The sequence below is a fragment of the Accipiter gentilis genome, chromosome 23, assembly GCF_929443795.1.
Source record: "Accipiter gentilis chromosome 23, bAccGen1.1, whole genome shotgun sequence".
Lineage (NCBI taxonomy): Eukaryota > Metazoa > Chordata > Aves > Accipitriformes > Accipitridae > Astur > Astur gentilis.
The window spans coordinates 16,172,790-16,194,420 of NC_064902.1; the positions used below are offsets into that span (position 1 = coordinate 16,172,790).

General features: G+C 42.5%; 1 protein-coding gene across 2 annotated transcripts in view; it reads left to right on the forward strand.

Annotated features, from left to right (window-relative positions):
• The window catches only part of PTPRG (protein tyrosine phosphatase receptor type G), a 412,936-nt gene extending 405,805 nt beyond the window's left edge, over positions 1-7,131 (forward strand). For both annotated transcript variants that reach the window (XM_049826696.1, XM_049826694.1), the window contains 4 exons: positions 787-933; positions 1,737-1,879; positions 4,998-5,133; positions 5,869-7,131. In XM_049826696.1, the coding sequence (XP_049682653.1) occupies positions 787-933; positions 1,737-1,879; positions 4,998-5,133; positions 5,869-6,015 (573 nt within the window). In that variant the 3' untranslated portion in view covers positions 6,016-7,131. The remainder of the gene's footprint in view (positions 1-786; positions 934-1,736; positions 1,880-4,997; positions 5,134-5,868) is intronic.
• Positions 7,132-21,631: the final 14,500 nt, after the last annotated feature.

Below are 21,631 nucleotides of genomic sequence, written 5' to 3' on the forward strand. Positions count from 1 at the left end.
GACCCCTGAAGCCAGGAGGAGAAACAGGGTTTGCATGTATGTGGTGACAGAGCCTAATTTCCTTTCTCTGCAGTAAATTAGGAATTCACAGTTATTTTTTAAAGAATAGCTTTGACAGTATGTTATCTACATCCTGTCAGTTAGGCTACTTCAGCACTGAGCTTCTTCCACCATTCACAGTCTCACTGAGATTTTACAGTGTCCCTTGAGTAGAGGAGTTTTGCTGAAAAACTTGCATTAAGTTAAGCCAGGGGGTTTTTTAAGGCTAAGAATATTTGGGTTTCTTCCTTCCTCCTCACTCCTCCCCTCGCTCCTAAAAATTCAAGCCCTACATAAGTATCCATCAATCTTCTATCTAGACCCGATCCACAGACCTTGAGTTTTGGATTAGACCACAATAAACACAAATTAAATATAATAAGCAATTAATTTTTAAAGGTCAATGAGTTTTTTCTAAACAGATACCTGACTTTCATGCAAAACTGTGTAGGCAGGAGGTAATAAAGCCTGGGATACAATATAAAGGTTAAGTATGAGTGAGCTAAGATAACCATTTCCCTATGAAACCAATTAAAAAGCAGACATTACCTGTTTGGACACACAAAGGAAGGATCTGGCAGGCTTACTGCCTACTGTAATAGTAAATTTGTTTTAGACAGAAATGTTTTCTAAAGGTCAGCTCCTGATCATCTCTATTTATCAAACCAATTTTTTGATCCATTGGATTTTTCAGTCACACACAAGGTATTTGAAAGGCTGCAGTAGCGTGTTGTTTCATTCCTCCAGGCAGAAGATGAGTTTGTGTACTGGCCAAGTCGCGAGGAATCCATGAACTGTGAGGCCTTTACTGTGACCCTTATCAGCAAAGACAGACTGTGCCTCTCTAACGAAGAGCAAATTATCATCCATGACTTTATCCTTGAAGCTACCCAGGTAAAATAAACCTCCAAACGTGGGTCTTGGCTTTTCACCAAAATATTATTGATGTCATTTAAATATGGAAGAAGAAGAGTTCAGAAACAGTTTTGAAAAGGATCTACTTGTAAATGCATGTGCATGCGTGCTGCTCACAGGGGAAAGGTATTCTCGTTGGCTCCTTCTCCCTCCTACATCTGCTACTTCTAGGCAGATTCCTCTAGCTGGTGAGATGGTAGTATGTATTGTCTTATTTGAAAGTGACGACAGTGGGTTTTCATTTTGAAATCACACAAGTAGATTGAATTATTCTTTGTAAAGTACACCAAAGTTTATTGTCCTATTTGTGCTTATAAAAGTCAGCATTTATCGTTTAATTGTTTGGGGGGGGTCTTAATTAAGGGGTTTTATGTAAGCACATTTCTTTTGAGCTATAAACCTACCTCTAGTTTGCTATGCAGATTTCAGCTGGATTTTGCTGTAAAACGTTAGTTTGCAAGCCCTTTTAAATCTGAATTCCTTCGTTGCTCTGCTCTTGTTTGACTTTTGAGCTATAAGGGCTCTGAGAGAGGTTTATATGGACATAAGCCCTGAACTCAGACACAAAATCTTTTGTCAATTGCACAAATAAAGTTGCGTTATTTCAGGGTGCTCACTGTTAGAGAGATGCTAGAGCTGTGTCTGTCCTCTTCTTTCTATATAAACTGCTTGGAAGAAGACGGTATCTCTTCAGTTGGTAGTGAGGCTCTTCCCTTTTTCTACCTGGAGTGGACTAATGTGAAACTAAAGTAGCTAATGCCCAGGCTGGTTTTTCATTGCAGGATGACTACGTTCTGGAAGTCCGCCACTTTCAGTGTCCTAAATGGCCAAACCCAGATGCTCCCATAAGCAGTACCTTTGAACTTATCAATGTAATCAAGGAAGAGGCCTTAACAAGGGATGGCCCCACCATAGTTCATGATGAGTATGTCATCTCTTTTCTCCCATTTTTGTGCAGGTTGTACAAGGAGTTACTCAGCTACAGGACACTTGTTAGGACTGATGTCCATTCGTGCATGGAGCGGATGGGGTTTAGTGGTCTAGGGAGCAGGATCAGAATATTTCAACTTCCAGGGATGAGTTTTCAGTTGGCATCTGAGGCCAAATACATTTTGCTTGGTGTAGTTTTTATGTTGGTCATAATCTTAGGTGGACTTAGAAAGGGAGGCTGTGTTTTCTTTGTAAGCATTTTGGGTTCTTCTGCACCTGGAAGTATCCTAAACAAATCCTACAACCCGTTTCGGCACCCAGCAGAGCACTGGTTCAGATAAGGCTCTAAGCAGCCCAGTACGGACTTATGGAAACCAGTTTCTGTCTAACAGCTCAGGTTTAATGTGCCATGTAAGATAGAGCAAGCTCGGCTCAGCTGTGTCTCAGGATGAGGAGTTGAAGTATCTTGTGACAAAGGGCCCAGGTTTTCTGAGAGCAGATTTATTTTTTCTCCTTCTGCCTCCCCCAAAACTCTCCAAGGGGGCCATCTGGTGCCAAGTGGGAGGGAGGGAGCCCACTAACACAGGGCCAGCATGCCCCAACACTTGTCTCTTTTGTAGTGCAGTGGTGAGCATTGTCTTGCCAGCTATGCTTGAATGCCCAATTAGAAAGGGTGCTAAATATTGCATTGCATATTATTACTTTGCACACATTACGGAGCTGCAAAATACCATTATAGTGAAGCTGGAGCCTGAGTCTAACAGGATCTCTTTGGAGGACTGTTTTCTGGCTGGCAGAGCGCTTTCTGGAATCATTCTGCCTTTAAAATCCCAAGGAAGCCCAATTTCTAACACTGCTAAGTTGCCCTTAGAGTGAACACCGAGCCAGCGTAAACGACTGCTGTACCTGGAGCCCCCCTGCGCCCCAGTCCATTAGACCTTTTGTCATGGCTACAAAACTGAATGAGGGGGGAAGTCTTGGAAAACTTCACCTTCCATGCAAAAACATTATTAGCATGCTCTGGTATTTCAGTGGTCAGATCAGCCTTTGTGCTGATGTGCGATCGATCGCATGCTGGTATCTGCCGTTGCTGAAAGAGCTTTTGCTTCACATTGGCCTGTTGCTGTTGCAACAGGTTTTTCCCAACCGACTCCTGCAAATGGTGCCTTGGGCTGCAGCAGGTAGTTTTTCTCCCACCGTCTCCTGCCTTGCTAATACACAGTGTAAGCTCTGTTGCCTTTTGCCAGCACTGATTAATTCCAGGCTATTTTTAATATTCATGCTTTGGGTAGTCTGAAGTGAGGTTTTGCTACTCTTGCAGTATTTAAGATTATGTTTTACAAAATTAGAACCATTATTGATTCGGGCATTTCATGCTAGACCCAAAAAAAAAAAAAAAAAATCAAAATCTCATTCCTAACAGTGCTGAGTCATTCTTTCTGTAAATTGCTTTTTTCGTTTATTTGTCATATTCAATGATTTTATTTTTATGCCTAATACATAATGTGGATTCTGCTTTTCATTGGAGCCTAAGCAAATGTAGCTGAAAATGAAAATTTCCCCTTGCTACATGCAACAGCTATATCACATAATCCACTAATAATTACAACTGCAGATTAATTCCAAATATATGAATTTGCAGATACTAAATGCATGTGGTATTCAGGAAGTATGTGGTGGGATGAACTTGATAACAACATTTCAAAGAAGTTCAGAAATTCCAACTTGAGACAGTTGTCAAGATTTTTAAATATAACTGCCCATATGTAGGCAACTAGTTAAAGATTCGCCGCATAATTTTCTGCGAGAAAAGCCTTCAGATTGTTGGGAGCTGAAGGTTATCAGCCCAAGTAAAAATGAGGCCATTAGACCCTCAGAGGCATTTAGTTGTGTAACGTCAGGTACACGTGCTGGCCGCTTTGTCCACTATCCCTGTAGACGATCAGTCACAGCCATCTATATAGTTCTGCAGAAGCCCTGCTTCTTCTTCTGTAGACTTTTCATTAAATATAGCAGATCTATTGTGATCTGCTTTCTGTTTCCCATCTCTAGACAAATTGAGTTTGCAAAAATCGTATGAAATTAAGTCAGCATATGTCTTGATTTCCAAAGGAATGCTGTAAAAAATCCTAGTGGTAATCTTATGAAACCAGATGGCATCGCAGCACTTCCCAATTACTTAAGTTTTCGTGTACAGCTCTCCAAATGGTTTACAGAGCAAGTCAGCACCAATGTCCCCTTTTACAGGTGGGGACATTTAGACACAGACTTTCCCGAAGTCACAGAGCAGACCCATAGCACAGCCAGGACAGAATTTCCGTCTCCTGAGCACTGGGAGAGCAGAGGACGGTTGGGGCTCCTCAGAAGCACTTACGAGCCCCTGTTGCTTAGGCCCCTTTGTGCCATGCCTTGCAACTGCACATATGATTCAAGTACACCCGCAGATTTAGCAGCAGTAAGATTTCTACCTGACCAGTACCTCAAGGACACACTGAGTCATGCTCCTGACGAATAACCGTTGCTCAGGTTCTTATTAAATGACAGCACAGCTCAACTCTTCAGAATCCATAATGTCCCTTGGGTGCCCAACTCGGGGATGTTGGCTTTTGCCGATGAATCAGACCTAAGGAAGACTTTGAGATGTGCCCCATTTACTTGTGAGCACCTCATATCCGTGTTAGCATTCTATAATTGTCAGATGTGGAGGAAGAGGCAAAGTCTCATTTCTTTCCAGTCGTCTATGTTTTGCTTGAGCTCCCACTAATGAATTTAAAATACACTCAGCTATAATGCAGATGCTTTCGGTACATGTGGCATGTGAGAACTGGTTTCAGTGTTACAGTCTCCAGGTTGAGTATTTTTAAATGGCTCACGTTCTTCTGCTGATACAGTTCTTTGTATTGAATACTGCAGATGTCCTGAGATGACTGGTGTACCATCAAATTTCTTCTGTAAATTAAAATTACTAAAAGTTAGCCTGTATAAAACAAGCATTTAAGAGATACAAAGATGGACTACAGTAATCAAATAAGACTATAGCAACACTTTTACGGCTCTGTGTCAGTGCCCAGGTATGTTTCTGAGTAACTCATCGTTTTGGTGTGGTTTTTCAGGTATGGAGCTGTGTCAGCAGGAACGCTATGTGCCCTTACCACTCTGTCCCAGCAGCTGGAGAATGAAAATGCTGTCGATGTTTTCCAGGTGGCAAAGATGATAAACCTTATGCGGCCTGGAGTATTTACAGACATTGTAAGTCTTTAAATGGAATATAAATGGATAGTTTACAAGGTTTTCATCTGAGACCGAAAGCATGAACTAAAACACACATTGTATATGTTATCAAGCCCTGCTGCATCTGCTACCACGCAGAATTTGCGTTTGGGCCTTTTTTGTATAGTTGTCATTTTCTATAAACCTCAAACCCACACTGTAAGTCCCTGATTTGCAGTTCAGCTTATTTCTCATACAGTTAGGGGGCCACTGTACAGGCAGCCCTAGCAGAGAAGGACCTTTTGGCTCGTCATCATCCCCCTGCCAGCCCTGTAAGTTAAGCTGCGCTATTGAAACCTGGCACGTTGTGATCTGAAGGGGTGCAGCAAGGCACGTAGAGCTGCAGGGAGATAAAGCTTCAACAGAGGAGCCCTTCGCGCGGTGTGCGGCGAGAGCAGCACCCTTGCCTCAGTGTGCGTGGCTCTGCCGGTATGGGGGAACAACCTGGGGCTGAGCTGTGGGCTCAGACGTTGTCCTGCCCTCCTGTAGTGTTTAATAATATAGCAGGAATAATATATTCTACCCAAACCTGGAATTTTGAGTTGACAAGGTTAAAGTAGATTAACAGAGGTAATTGCTCTCCAAGTCTTTTTCTTTGCTATATGTATGCTTCTAGTAATGAAGATCCATGACCTTCCCTGGAAATGCCAAATTTAAGTGCCGCTCATTTATGTACACTTAAAGGATTGAAATAACTTGTCCTTTCTTTTCCAGGAACAGTACCAGTTTCTTTATAAGGCAATGCTAAGCTTGGTCAGCACTAAGGAAAATGGAAATGGTCCCATGACACTGGACAAAAATGGTGCTGTGATGGCCAGTGACGAATCTGATCCCGCAGAAAGCATGGAGTCTCTTGTCTAATTGGAAACCTGAAAAGGCACTTAATTTGTAGAACTTCTGAAGACTGAGTGAACTTTTTTGAGGCCTTTTTTGCCAGACTCTAGGTTATACAATAACCCAATTACTTTTTTACACTGATAAAAGTTTTGATATTTATTTTTTGCCATTTTATGTCTTAATGGTATCCTACTGAGCATTTGCACCTCTGTTTATTTCACACAGTGAAACGCAATTTTATCTAGTTTGCACTATATGATCAGTGTTACTGCCTATAATATTCTAATACAAGACAAGCCCTGATGTGACATTCCATGACAACAAACATACGCTTTTTCTGTTTTGTTCCAATGCAGTGAAGTTTTGCTAACTACAGTGACCCTCGAATCTTAAATCTTGAATGCTAGGCCAGATGGATTCTTTCTACAACAGATACTGTACCCCTCATACCATATTTATTATTTTAATGATCATGTCACGGTTTTGGTAACGGTATTCTGCATTCCAGTGGAGTGGATGAGCAGTGTTCATCCTTTCTTGACAAAACGTGGCAGGTGATTATTAGCTACAGCGAAGGTGTAATAGCCTTGTGGAGCTGAAACAATTATTTCTGTTTCAAATTGCTGTTTTGTACACTTACAGGCCTAAGACTTGCTTCACGTGGAATATATAAATTACATACAATATAATTATAAATTAGATGCAATTCATATGTGGGACGCAGTGATAGGTTTTGAATTTACAATTTCCAAGTTTCCCCATGTATTCAGAAAAATGTTGATTTTAGTTTTCAACCAGCCCTATGATGGGAAGGTGTTTTGGTTTTATTCTCATCAGAGCCAATACAGTGAGAAATCTACTACAACCCCAAATCAGACCTGTTTTCAGATATATTGAAGGTAGCAATATTTTACATTACTAAGCTATTCAATATTTTAAACACATTAATTTCCTTACTATTTCTTGAATATGACCTCACACCTAATGGTATGTTACATGGTGACAGGCGTTTCTTAATTTCATAACTGTTAGATGCCATTTTTACAGGTGTGTAATTTTCATACTTTAGTGCTAAAACATAAAGTACTGATCCATATTTACTGGTGAAGCAAACTAATAAAAAAACTACCTATAAAGTTACATTCTCCCTCTTTTTTTTGCCAGACTAATTCTTTAGCACAAACTTAGCTTATTGTGTTTTCCCTCCCACACAAATAAAATGGTTTCCCCCAGATTATATAAATAATTGAATTATTGTTGGAGCATTTAAGTATACATGCTCACTGGCTCCCTTTGTATTTGGTCACAATTCAACAAGGTCCATCCCTATTTAACAAGAGAAGTAAGCACATACTTAATTCTCCTGAAAATTAAAGCTAATTGTGTCCTTCATAGCTGGGCTGAGTAGGGAGGGGTTATTGAATCTGCCTTGAAAAAGACGTATGTCGTTTCATCCATCCTGACGTTTGGTATACAGTTAAAGGCACTATCCCTTATATATGGCATTAGTTTCTTTACTTTTAAATTTCAGCTGCACAAAACACGCATTGTAATTTTAAGGACTTGTCAAAATGTTACAGCATATTTTTTTCATTTAAACGTAAACCTATTAATTTCTGCCAGCCCAGTCTTGCTGCAGTATAGACATTTGGCAAGGTTCTGTGCATTTTCACACGTGAGGAAGCTGAAAGTGAACTGCTTAAAATAATATTGAGAGTAGGTGTTTTGGTTCAGAATGTCACGAGATACAAACCGATACAGCCTTGCTGAGAGCAGAGGAGCTATGCAAACTGGTATGTGCTAACATCTGGCCTTTTATTTTTAATAAGGGAAAGGTTTCCTAGTATGGATACACTTGATTAATTCAACACCAAAGTACTCAAGAATTCATCAGCAACCTTTTACACCGTCACCTTTTACTTCTCGGTTTGTTGAATCCCTCCATACAAGTGATCCAAATAACTGCTAATGCTGACTGGTGTAATATATCCGTGGTTTCAGTAAGGAAATCCCATGTCCAGCAACAGCTAGTCCAAATAAAAAATGTGCAAAATGTTTCAAAGGATTGCTTTGTAGTTTGCATCCCCTTTGCACTGGGACAACCCAGCACCGAGGAGGGAGTCAGTTCATGTCTGGTAGGAGTTAAGACTGGCTCTCCAGTCGCTACACCCCAGTAACGAGAATTGTTTAAGTAAGTTTTCAAGTACCGCTGCCTGCAAGGGCTGGAAAGCTTTGCCGAGCGGTCTGCTGGCCGGTGTGCATCAGTGTTAGAGGCTGGGGAGCCCCCCCCTTGCACCCCCAGTAGTGATCCCAGCCGCAGGCAGTTCTGGCTGGTAGCACAAAGGGACTCCGATGAGTTGGATCAGTTCGATCTGAAGTATTTAAGTTCCTGGGGAACTGTAGGGAGAAGTTAAGAATTCAAACCCTGACAAGAGCTAAGTGACACAAAGATTACTGCAGGCATCAGGAGGATTGGATTTGTTCAGTACTTTCAGCTGATTACTTTTCATTTCACTGGCATGATGGAAGATAACTGTGGTTCGTGACACACTGCCTGAATATCCTTGGTTTAATCCCTTACCTTCTCACAAGTTTTAAAAATCAATGAAAGAAGGCTGTGGGGGTTGAACTTTGGTAGATGCTTTGGAAATCCATGCATTTGCATCGGCATTTTCCCACACCTGAAATACTTGCTTGGGGTTTAATCCATGGGGAAATAATTTACGCTGATGGTCTGTGAGTTCTCCATGGATTTTTTCTTAAGGGGGCTCAAGCTGTGTGTTAAGTGCTGTGCTGACAGTCAGATAGCCGATAGACGGTAGTGATGCATTAGGCTCGAAGCGGATGAAGCTAGGAATTGCTTGTGAAGGTCAGGATTAAGAGCGCGGAAGAGCCAGATCTGTCCTACCGTAAGCAGCTGCGGTTCTGCTCTCTTACGTGGATTTGCAGCCTTTCCCTGGGACCCAGCGAGACTGGCAGAAGGAGCGAGTGTGTGTTCAGAGACGTGCACTCGCAGAGCTGCGCTCAGGTGCTCTCACGGGTGTCTGGCCAAAGCCCCGCTCTGTGCATCGCACCCTTGCTTTTGCCACACCGATTCCCCTCCCACCCTGCTGTAACCACCTCTTGGCATTCGGTCGGGACGTCTTTCAGGCGTCAGAAGTTCCCAGACCATGTGCAGGCCTGCAAATTAAGAGAACCTGAGTATACCCCATCGCTGTAAAGTGGGGTCCTCAGCGCCAGCCCTGAGAAATAAGGAAATAAAGGACTGAAGTACACATGCATGTGTGTGTCTACATTTAGAAAATATCATTTCTCCATGTCTTGCATGTGTACTGTGCCCGCAGACCGTGTGAAAGACAAAAGACTTCTGTGCGTTGAGCCTGTAAGAGCAGCCAAGCTTTCCAAGAGGGAATGCTTGGAAAGCTGCTGTGTCATCCTGACATCTAAAAGGGGTGACAGTCTCAGCTGAACGCCCCATCCTACAACCAAACACTCGCTGTACGTGCACGTGGCATCGGTAGGCAGCTCTGGGAGAGCCAGTAGGACGGCTCAGGCGTGCAGGCTAAGCACCGATTCTTCTGCAGGACCAAGGTCTAAGGACCATTCGTTTTAAACAGCATTTGTCCTTAGTATTTCACAGTGTCTGTTTCCAAATATTAATTTAGGAACAGGAAAAAGAAAAATCCGAAACCCTTAAACTACTTCTTGTGTATGACTCTTTCCGTACCATGGGTCTGTTCTAGGTTAGTGGAATCATTTACAGGATCTGCAAAATTTCAGTTGTTTTTCCAGATTCTGACTGCTTGAATTGCTTGAACCCAGAGTGATACATTGGAACATTAGAAGAATCTTTATGACACAGCACAACTGCCTTCTTATTAATCTTTTTTTAAGCTGATATATTTTATTTAAAAGCTAAAAAATATAGATATTGATTCTACCAAAGATACATACTACTAATTCTCAGCAAAACAAAACCAACTTAATTTTAAAAAAAAATAATCAAAATGTAGTTGTCTTGAAGATTTAGCAGTCTTTCTCAAATTCATGTCTTTTGACATCAGATCTTGTGTTCTGAAGTTTATGTTCAAATGGTGCCAGTGAATTTTTATATGAAGGGAAAATGCCCATTTATTAATCCACTGCATTGCTTTTCTTCTTTTTCTTCCTTTTTTTTTCACAGATGTAATTCAACTCTTACTGTTACCCCTTTGCTCTTCTTCTCTTTGTTGCCATTCTAGCAATGTGAACTACATTGGCTTTACTTATCAAAGGAGAAGAAATGCAAAAATAAGAAAGAGAAGGAACTGTAATGAAGAGATTTGGCCTCTACTTTGTCTTAGCTGTTAAACTGTTTTTAGTGTTTTTGTTAACTATTTGCAAAGGGAAGCATTTTCTACAGAGGATAATTAATTTCAAGAAAAATGTCTTGAGTTTTAAGAATAAACGTCTCCAAAAGAGGAGATAGTCAATTTTATACAATGTCACAACTCTCCAACATTTGGGGTAGTGACTTTTTTTGTTTTGTTAGAACATTTGAAACTAGCAAGCAGCCATTGTTTCTAAAGACCGAAGCATTCATGTGTACTCCTATTTTCTTTTCCTTCATTTTTAAAATAGCAAAGTCATTAAAACTGTAAATATTTTGTTGCTTGGATAAGCATCTTCTGGGAACTTTGTATCTATGGTATATAATCATAGAATTTTATATTTTCATATAAAGCTAATTTTTTTCTAGTTTCACCTCCTTCCTAGTACTGTGGTGGCTATGTGAATACATACCTTCTGTGTATCGAGGTAGTGAGACACCATCATCACTCCAAAAAAGATTTCCACCCATGTCATTTCTTTGGGGCAGTGATTGTGAAAGTTGGATTTTTTTTTTGGATTCCATTGTCAGTGTGTGCAATAGGAATTAGACTTAGCCAGTCACTGGATACGTTTGTCTCATTGATCCATTCAGAAAAAAAAAAAAAAAAAAAATGTGGTGTTTGGTTTGGGGAGAGGGTGGGAGGGAGTATTTTGAGGGAGATTTTTTGTTCGTTTTGTTTTGGTTTTTGTTTGGGGTTTTTTTGTAACTTGAAGAATCTTCTTTTTGTTATGTTAAACTATATCAAATCATTCTATTATAGTGTTATTTAATATGTAAATTGTATTGCTATACATAAAATAAAGTATGGTTTTTGATGTATTTACAGACTTCTTCCTTATTTGCATCACATACACATACAGAACAGATGCACGAGTCAGTATTTCATTGTCCCAGGCGTGCAGGAAGAATGATGGGATGCAAGGCCTGCTTTAATTAGATCTCAGATTTCCCAGCAGTACTCAGCTGGGAGCTGTCTCTCAGTCACTTGACGGTGGAGATCACCGTTCCTTTCTTAATTGTCTCCGACGACTAGAGAGCTGCTGGTAACCCCCTTCCAGAACTCTCCACCGCTGGTCCTCCCCAGACTGTTGTGACCCATCCAAATCCCTTTTGGAAGGGGGATTGCCTCCATTCGGAACGGGACGTCAGAGCCTGAGCTTCATTGCCAGCCCCTTCGAGTGTGCCCTTCTTTAGATCTAACTGGTTTATCAGCAGAGATCTGCCTGGAGGAACCGGGGCTTCCACCAAGCCACCGTCACCTGAGTTGTTGTGATAAGCTGCATCTACTCGCGGCTCAACTAACCCCAGAGCTGCGGTAGAAAAAGCAAGTGTACTTTTCCCCATCTCGGGCAGACTGGGAAGGAGGGAGGGAGGGAGGGAGAGACAGATGTTCCGAATCCTAGAGATAAAGCAGCAAATATTCCCCATGGAGCGCATTAGTAGTCATACCTCCCCGCTGCATCTGCGCCAAGAGCTGTCATTGAAATGGGCGCACGTTAACGCCACCGATGCTCGGTGTTTTGCAACAAAACCTCGACAGCTCCGCACACCGCCTCCCCTGCTGATTCCGAGCGGGGTACACGCGTTCCTTTTTTTGTTGTTGTTCTTGTGGGAAAACCGCTTGGGTTTGTGGATACGTTCTCGTTCAGATCCGCTGCCAGCAGTGAGCCGTGGAGGCACACCTGCGTGGGCACGGCAGCTGCCTGCGCTGACGGAGCTTTCGGAAACAAGGCGGCACGCAGCCCCGCGGCAGGACTTATGCCACCGCCCGGCACGTGGACAAACATCATCAATAACTGAAATTGCTCGTTGACATAAAATTGCTGGTTAAAATCAATACGCTATACGTCTGCCGCCTTTTGTGTTGCTGCATTCTCACCTGCGATGTCCGCATTTTGTTGACCGGGAGAAAGAGGGAGCCTGGGACACGAGATGGGGACCGTGATGAGCGTGACGCTGCGGTGCTAGCGGTCACAGCCTGCTGACTCCTGCAAAACCCCTGGGTTCACGGCATGCTTCTTCCAGCCCTCGCTCCGGGGCACTGCCTCACGTTGCATGCCAGGAACGGCCCGACGCTAGCCCACGGGCAGGTTCCACCTGCCTCGCTGCCCAGGGAGCGAACGTGGGAGGGCAGGGAGCTGCTTCCCTGCCTGCCGGCCCTGCCCTGGGGGATGCTACAGCAGCAAGAAGAGCCCGGTGCCCTCTGCATGTCTTTTTGAGGCCAGGAGCAGGCAGCTGGGGCTGGGCGCCCAGGGCAGGGTCCTCTGCCCAGCTTGGCTGCCGTATCTCCACGGAGAAGACGGCAGCCCCTGCACGCACAGGTAGGGGGGTACGTAGCGCTCCGTAACAACAGTATGAGGAAGCTGCTTAAATGCCGCTTGTCTGGGAAGTGGTCCTGAAAGATGGAGCTGATGGCAAGCTGAACACGCGTCAACACCGCTTGCTGCAAGAAAAAGACGAACGCGGGCCTGGCAGGTCTAACCTGGGACCGGGTAAGGAAACTCTCCCAGCCTATTCACAGCAGGTTTAAAACCGTCTCTTTTGGGGAAGGGAGAACCACACAGGAAAAAACATAACCCCAGTGAAGGCAGGCAAAAGGAGAGCACCGGGAATGGTCAGTGACCTGGAAGCCCTCTGAACAAAGACAGGATAAATGGGGACGTTGCCTGGTGAAACACTGGAGAGAGACGGCCTGGGAGATGCAGGAGTGGAGGAGAGGCTGTGGGGCTTGTCTCCTGGTATTTAAAACATCACTCCTGAAGAAAGGATGTAATATTCTTCCTACGCCTTTGGTAGATAAGAAATAGAGCTTGAACAGCCACAAGGAAGGTAGGGGTTGGGCAGTGGGAACTCCACCTGGACAGTGATGCAACAAAAAAAAAAGATTTCTCTGTAGCAGCTGCAGAAAGCAGGACAACCCAAGGCAGCCCCTGAATGCCCCTGAAATGAAAAATTGCATTTTCATTAGATAGCAGCAGGTGAGGCCCCCACCCTGCTGCTAGCCAGATCATCATGTGCACATACAACAAATGGGGCAGAGCTCGCTGTGGGACTGTCCTGGTTTCGGCTGGGATAGAGTTAATTTTCTTCCTAGTAGATGGCACAGTGTGTTTTGGATTTAGAATGAGAATAAGGTTGATAACACAGTGATGTTTTCAGTTGTTGCGAAGTAGTGTTTCTACGAAGTCAAGGATTGTTCAGTTTCCCATGCTGTGCCAGCGAGGAGGTGCACAAGAAGCTGGGAGGGAGCATGGCCAGGACAGCTGACCTGAACTAGTCAAAGAGATATTCCATACCATAGAACGTCATGCTCAGTATATCAACTGCGGGGAGTCGGCCAGGAGGGGCAGATCGCTGCTTGGGCAACCATCAGCAAGTGGTGAGCAATTTCATTGTGCATCACTTGTTTTTCTTGGGGTTTGTTTCTCTTTTTGTTATCTTCATTACTACTATTATTTTTATATTGTATCGTATTTCAATTATTAAACTGTTCTTATCTCAACCCACGAGTTTTACCTTTTTTTTTTTTTCCAATTCTCTCCCCTATCCCACTGCGGGGGGAGGAGTGAGCAAGTGGCTGCGTGGTGTTTAGTTGCTGGCTGGGGTTAAACCACGACAGGGATACAAGGGGGCTGTTCTTTAACTTACCCTTGCCTTGAGCCAAGCTCAACAGCAGCTCCCTAAACTGCAAAGGCAGCGTTTGCTCTGGGAGTCCCTGGTTCTCCTGAGCTGTCTTGGCGAGCAACAAAGGCCGGGGCGGAGGACAGGAGAAAAGGCAAAGCCTTGGAGAAAGTACTTGGATTCTGTGCTTATGCTGGGGAAGAGGCCTGACTGAGACCTATACCCAGTGGAAACACATAGGAAGTAGTTCATTAATAATTTTGCAACAAAGATACAATTTACCAGCACTTCCCACTAGTAACAATACACCTGAATTAATTGGTAGTATCAGGAGATCCCAACTTCTTCTGTAATAAATAGCTAATGAGTTTAGCCTTTAAGGCTTCCAGACGCTACTAGCAGTCATGCTAAGCAGGCACAACTAATAGTGGCATTTTTATTAAATGGATTCAAATGCCAGAAGGTGTACTTTCAAGACCTTTACAACATAAAAATAATTTTGATCAATGGTTTGATCCCAGTCCTATTACTTAGGCACTTCAAGCCCCACAAAGTGCTTCATGCACTGACTGTCACCCCCACCTGCTGGCAGCTGCCTTATTGATCACATGTGGTTTCTGTTTCCCCTTTGCTGCCAATCAATGTTTCTGATGTCTTTCTGACTTTGTAATGCTTTAAGAAGCAACATTTCACAAAGCAATCTTTCCTGACACTGTGTTCAATTAATCTGACAGTCACTGGGCTTGCTTTTCTTTTCTAAAGTTGTTATCTTCCTTATGTCTTGAAATCCTTGTTTAGGAGTTGACGCCTGCTTTGCTGCTGTTTTATGTTATGGTTTTGAATTTTGAAAAGATTCTGCATTTCAGTTCCATGTCTCTTATGGGAGCGGTTTCCAATATTTCATATTTCACTGTCTTTGCATCCATGAGCTGTGCTTTCTGTATGGCTTGTAACTTCTGTCACTCTCAAACTCAAACCGTGTTGGTCGTATGTTCCATATCACAAGATATTCTTGCACAGTATCTAATCATAAATACTTTGTTCCTTTATCTAAGGAGCTGCTGAAAGAGAGAGTCTCTGAGTCAACATCAGAAGAAAGCCAGAAGGTATGTGTGTTTTGTCTTGGAAGGATAGCATTATTGGCTGGAAGCCCAAGGCTTGATAGAAGGGAATGTGGCACAGCCCTCTACCAGCTGTTTTCCTGGTTTCTTATGATCTAAAATGATGCCCCGTCTGAAAGATGAGGGCCAGCAGGCTCTGATTGCACAGGCTCCTGTGTAATGTAGATGTTTTTCTGCGCTGTTTAGGGTCTATGGCTCCCAGCTTTCTCTGGGTCCCTTGGGGTGTAATGCCTGCAGCCAGGAGTAAGCAGAGCACAAAAGTTTTTCCTACACATGAATCTGGCCTAGGATGGGTTTGAGACAGCTGATGGCTACTTTTGGTACTACTCCATAAAACATATTGCTGCTCTGGTCATAGGTACCATATGTGTACAGAAGGTAACGTGCGGTCTTGTTAGCTGGTGTCACACTAGCCCTCACAAGCCAGACCTGGGGAGATGAGACACTGAGGCAACAGAGGGGACCTCCAGATAAAACTCGGACACTGTAAGAAATCTAATACAGCCTCCTGAAAAATATTTGCACATCCTAATAGGGAAACTGTGACTTCTCAGCCACACATCACCCAGACCCACAGTCCCTCTGTGCACCATGCGTTGCCCAACTGCCTGCCCCATCTCCACGTGCTGTTACAGAGCGCGTGACAGCTCCAGCAACTACTTAGGTGGAAATAGCAGGAACATCTGACCAGCCCATTTTCTGTTGATTTACACTAACTTCACGCTGGGTAATCAGTAGGCTGTGTGTAGGACATAGATGAAGACTTGATAGTCTGCTAGACTAAGAAATCAGCATGCCCTACAGTCACTTGTGGTGGTCAGCATGTCCTCATCCATTGGTTGAGGTGCTTCCTTCACACAGACTTCTAGTGAGGCAGGAAATACGGGTGACAATGACAATCACCGTGAACTTTGTAGAATGAGATTTAAGGGAGGGAGAACGCTATTTCAAATAATATCCATTTGGCATACGGCACAGCAAGTTCTGTAGTTCAGGACCAGAGCTCTGAGATGCTGCATGCTCCTTCTTCCTGTGAGAGAGGAAGACTGCGATCCTCTTCGGTTCCTTGCTGAGAAGGAAAAGCAAGTGGAGAGCTGACAAGCTTGATTGCAGGTTAAAATGAGATCTTTAGCGTTCTCTCAGCCAATGCACGGGAGGAAAATTATGATCTCTTCAAGAAAGCCTGGCTGTATTCTCTCTGCAGAGAGGTTCCTACGTAGCACACAAGACGGATGGAATGGGGGTGTCCTGCATGTACTAGATAAATGAGCAATTTTCTGTAACAAGGTGCTTACCAGGTTTCATCAGCAGACGATCAAGAAGAATAGAAAACCATAGAAAAACAATAAATTGAGGCCTTCATTACATGCAGCCTGATGAGACCATCAGCACCACACAGCTTTGCCCTCCAGGAATTTTTTTCTAACAAACAGGCTCAAATCATTATCTTTAGCAGTATTGGCTCAGCATCAGACCTGTTGGGTGAACTCTGAGTCCGATCATCAGATGAACATCCTGATTCTAAGCTGTAGTTTTAATTTAAAATATCATTTAATGTCATTTAAATTAAGTATCATTTCATTCATGACATTGTGAATTGACATTTGTAGAGAACATCAGGTTGCAGAATGTCCGGCATGTTCAAATGCCATGGCTGTGACTGTGACTAGAACAAGCTGTTGGCTATTTTAGCTGTATAAAAATAGGTGACACAGAATAAAAGGGTTAAGCTATCTAACGCTTTATTTAGGTAGGTATAGAAAGGGTATAACACTTTGCAACTAGCAAAGAATGTTTTGCTTAATACTAGCCTTCAAGCTGAAAAATACAAAGGGGGGATATCATAAAAACTCTTAAAAGTTAAGTAACTTAGGTTATGAAAGGCTCTGCCTTCTGAATTTTAGTGCTTTAAATAAGCTTTCTTATTACTTAAATCCAATTTTTCTAGATAGCCTCTTACTTTGAGCCTGTTAGACGTATGTTATGCCTTTGCCTGAAAGTCTCCTAGTGACCTGTAAATTGATTGCACCTTGTGAAATTGGCCATAAGTATATATTTGCTTTTTCCTTTTCTATTTCCTTTTTTTGAAATAAAAAGAATGTAGGTGGCTTGTCTACTATTAGGCTATAGATTCTGTATGCACCTCAGAAATGCTATTGACCTCCTGGCAATGATGTAGCTCCTGAAATCTGTAGCAGTAGGCTCTTATATTATGAATCTAAGATCACTGCATTTGTTGATGATGCCACTATATAATCAAAAACTTAAATTCTTCTCAATTTTTGTTGTCATCACAGGTACATTTGCAATAGGCAGGGTTTTATTCATCTGATAGGTTTACATATCTCATAGTAGTCTACTGTGTAGAGCATTTGGAAAGAATGAAGCGCACCACAAACACCTAATTGGTTTCATGCAGGATATCAGTATAAAGAGTTTTACAACATTTATTTATGTCATCATTTGTGTTTACAATTTACACGTGTTAAAAAACATCCTGTATCTCTCTTGCACCGTAACAACTCCACAGCAGCAGAGTGCCATAGCCAGCTCAAATGTCATTGTTATCTTCATAACATTCACCCAGTGAACCGGGAGAACGTTTCATGAGTGTGTTAGGAAGAATAACTGATTCAAGCGAACCTGGTCAGATGAGCAGAGACCTGTCACAACACGGTTTTCTCTATTTGCCAAAATTCTCCTCCTAATTCCCCAGTTTGAGTCATGGGCGCCTGATCAGCCAGGGCTCAGCACCTTCCAGTCCCCAGCAAAGATCAATGACTCGTCTCTGATTCATCAGCTTCAACAGTTTCTGAAACACATTGTTGTGCTGGTATCCACAGGAATCGGGAAGATTAAGTACATAACTGCCAAAAAAAAAAAATTAAGCTGGAGTTTGTCACATAAAAGGTATGACAAAAAGAAAAAGCTCCAAAATGACAAGCAAAAAGAACAGAGTGATTTAATATAAATGGCATAAAGCTGTTCAAATTACACTAAAGTTCACAAATAAGGGATATTAGTAGTCCCCTCCCACCCCCACTTTTTATGCCCTTATTTCTTTCAGATGGTCCCTGGTTTTATGCTCCTGCCACTGCATGTAGCTGGGAGGAAGACCATGTTCCACAACATGACAAAGCTAATTTTGCAAACGATCACAAAGTCGCAGATATATGGCACAAAAGTTGACCCAGTCCAATGCCCTCCTGGTGGTTTCCAGTTTGTTCAAAAATTTGTTTGGGGGCAGCTGTATCCCCACAGACTTTACACCAGATGAGGAAAGTCCATTCTCTCACGCATGGCATAAACCCCATCACTTCGGGTGCTTTGAGCAGGTATTTGTTAATAACTGGCACTTAATCACAGCCCTAGCAATGAACAGCCTTGAGCAGGGTTGATGTCTTCCTGAGCACACAGACTTCCCTGCCCAAATTTTCTGCCTGAATCATCTCTCACCCTCTTTTCTTTCTCAGAATATACAGTGGTCCCTCTCCAAAATAGAGAGCAAAGTCCCATTATGTTATTACCTTCTTAGTAAGTCCAAAAGCGTGTCCCTAAAAGGTAATATTAACTTTGGCAATTGGATTATTTGCCTTTGGAGCTCTTATTCCACATTCTGTCTGCAGTTATAGAGACTTCAATCTTTATTGATTTTTCCTGTGCCACCTCTCAGCATCCTTCCTAGGCAGCATGATGCATTAACTTTCCATATAATGAATATTCCTGTTTGGTTCCGTACTCCGAAATACACCCATCTCTGAATGAGATTTCAACACTCTGCATTGCTGATACTCAGCTGCATGCCATAGCCCTTGTTTTTCATAGGCTGGGAACACCAAAAGAGCCTCTAGACCCAGAGGTCTTGCTTTTAACACAATCACTGTTGTATTGGGAGGGTAGGAGAGCCTTTATATTTTTTAGACTAGTTCCAACAATAAAGTTATTAAAGCTATTTTCCACCACCATAGCTACCTGATGATGATATTGTTCCTGCTTTTTAAACTAATTTTATTTCAATATGGTACATTTGCAGTCATCATAATCCTATTGTTGCATGTTATTCACAGTATAATGACTGAAAATGCTGTTGCTTGCAGGAAGGGGCTTGTTCTGGTTTTTGTGGGTTTGGGTTTTTTCTGTTTAATTTTATCTACTGCTATAATATCAGAAGATAAGCCAATTGATTCACTAAAATTGTTCCTATCCATTCCTTATTTGACTTCAGTATCCAGTGAAGGATACAAGGTACTTTTGTAAAGCAATGTGAAGAAAGACCTACAGTTATTCCACTAAAGGTAGGCTGCACCCACACAGCTAAATGCCTGTCCCAGCCATAGTGCAGAGCAGGTAGCATCCTTGCAGTTCAGCTTCTCATAGGAGATGAGAATATATAGAGAGCTGTAAAGCTACATAGACAGCTCTTCCACACTGGGTTTGGAAAATTGTGGCACTAAATCCATAGCCTCCTAGGGTGGCACCTCCACAGCACTGGGGACATCTGTAGTCTTCCTGAGCTGAATGGCAGTCGACCTCCAGATAAAAGAATTCCAGATATTTTATTTTTACTGTTAACTTCTTGCTGGATTTTAAAAATTCATCTCAACTTGTGTAAAATGGATGATGACCGGTTTCAGACCATGTCATTACAAATATTCTAGCTTACATCCTGCTTTCCCAAAAACATTATTTTGAGTCCCAGACTTGAGGGAATTTAGAAGCTAATGAGCTTCAGGAGGGTGGAATTTAGCCTCCCTGCAACTGCGATTTTTGTGTTATGCACACAAACCCCAAAGTCTTTCTCAGATAGCCAAGGAAACCTGAGAATTCAAGGTGGGTATGAGGTACTTAGTAACCAAGCTGGCAGAGGAGGGCATTGCCCCATTTAGATACCCAGCTCTCCACCTACAGTTAGGGTATACGATTTGATTGATATGGAATAGTTGTTGGGGGGCAGGGACTTCCAGTCGATGTAATTTCTGTGTAACCCAACTTACCTGCACAGCTGTTCTATGCACTGCCATAACAAACTGGTTTTTTTTCATGAAACCATTGTTGCATCTGCCCAGCTCAAAACCTGAGCTTCCTAACAATGCAACGGTAGAAGAAAAATAAATTTCTCTCTCACCTCACACCTGAGTTCTAGCTGACATATTTCCTATTTACAGAAGGATCTCATCAAGCATAAGCAAGTGCTGAAAGACAAAATAGTATTAAAAAAGTGATCTCATATTATATGCCCATTACTGCCATGTTTTGTATTAAACTTCCATTTATAATAGTTAGTAAGAATTAATAGATATTTTCACAAATAGGTCTCAATTGTTATAGGTGATTACAGAGTTCAGCGGGTTGATTATTACTGCAATACAGCATTATCTGCTGATGAGCTTGTAACCCATGTTACTCTTATCTGTTAGGTGCTCATATTATCTATTAATAATTTATAAACTAACCTCATTATATGGTTGTAGTATGGACTGTGACAGATTACAGCACAAACAGGCAGTACTCAAGCACTAAGAAGTTTCTCTGCGCAGCTAATCCCCGCTTCATTATGCATTCCTCATTTAGATTTTATCATACGCTGTTGATATTCTGGAGGGCTCCACTTCTTCCTAGGATGTGGTTATCAATAATACGTGTACTGCATTTGCCCACATGGCAACCGATGCGTGTAACAGCTTAGCTCTTGCCGTTGTATCGGTATAGACAGATTTGGGAACAAGACCAAGAGTTTGCTAACAATCTTCAGAGTCAGCAGAGCTCTACACAGGTTTGTGGGTCTGAGTGCTGCGGTCAGGCCACAGCGATGGCCATCTCTGCTCTCATCCCCATCTTTGAGCTGGTACCTTCAATCCTCCTTTCACAGGAGTTCTGTCTAGTGTCTGAAGATACAGCTTCACCAGTACACTAAACTGTGTTTCCCATCCATGTCAGCCATGCTCTTAATAGAGTTATTTCACTCAGCTAGCCACAACATAAAGTACTAAACCTACAAGCAGAAGCACTTGCTGTAAAATGGCCGGAGAAGTTGCCAAAGAGGACTGGGAGTGGTTCTTTTCCTTATTTGTATGTACAGAAGATGGAAAGCTTGAAATAAAAAGGGGTTTATGCTCAAGTCTTTCATTTTTCACAACAGTCACTTTCCAGGGCTATCTAAATAGCAAGCCAACATTTTTTTTACAAAATCCTCTCTCCTGGAATGTTTTTTGCCAGTTCTGCCTCACAAGGTGGAATGCAAACACTGACAACTGTGAGCGCTCAGCTGCAGTATCTGACTTTGTGAAAATTAATAGCAAAGCTGGAAAGAGTAGGTTGTTCACAAAAAGAGTAGCGTAGTCATTCATGGTGCACACATGCTTGTTAAAATCCATTTTTCTGAATTCATGACAGCACACCTTTCCTCAGAGCCCCTTCAGGCAGGAGATACTCTCAGGACATCCAGGAAGAACAGCTGGTCTGGGCAGGTTCTCAAGGCAAAAGTCTGGGCTTTACTGAAGCCACTGGCAAAGTTCATTTTGACTTT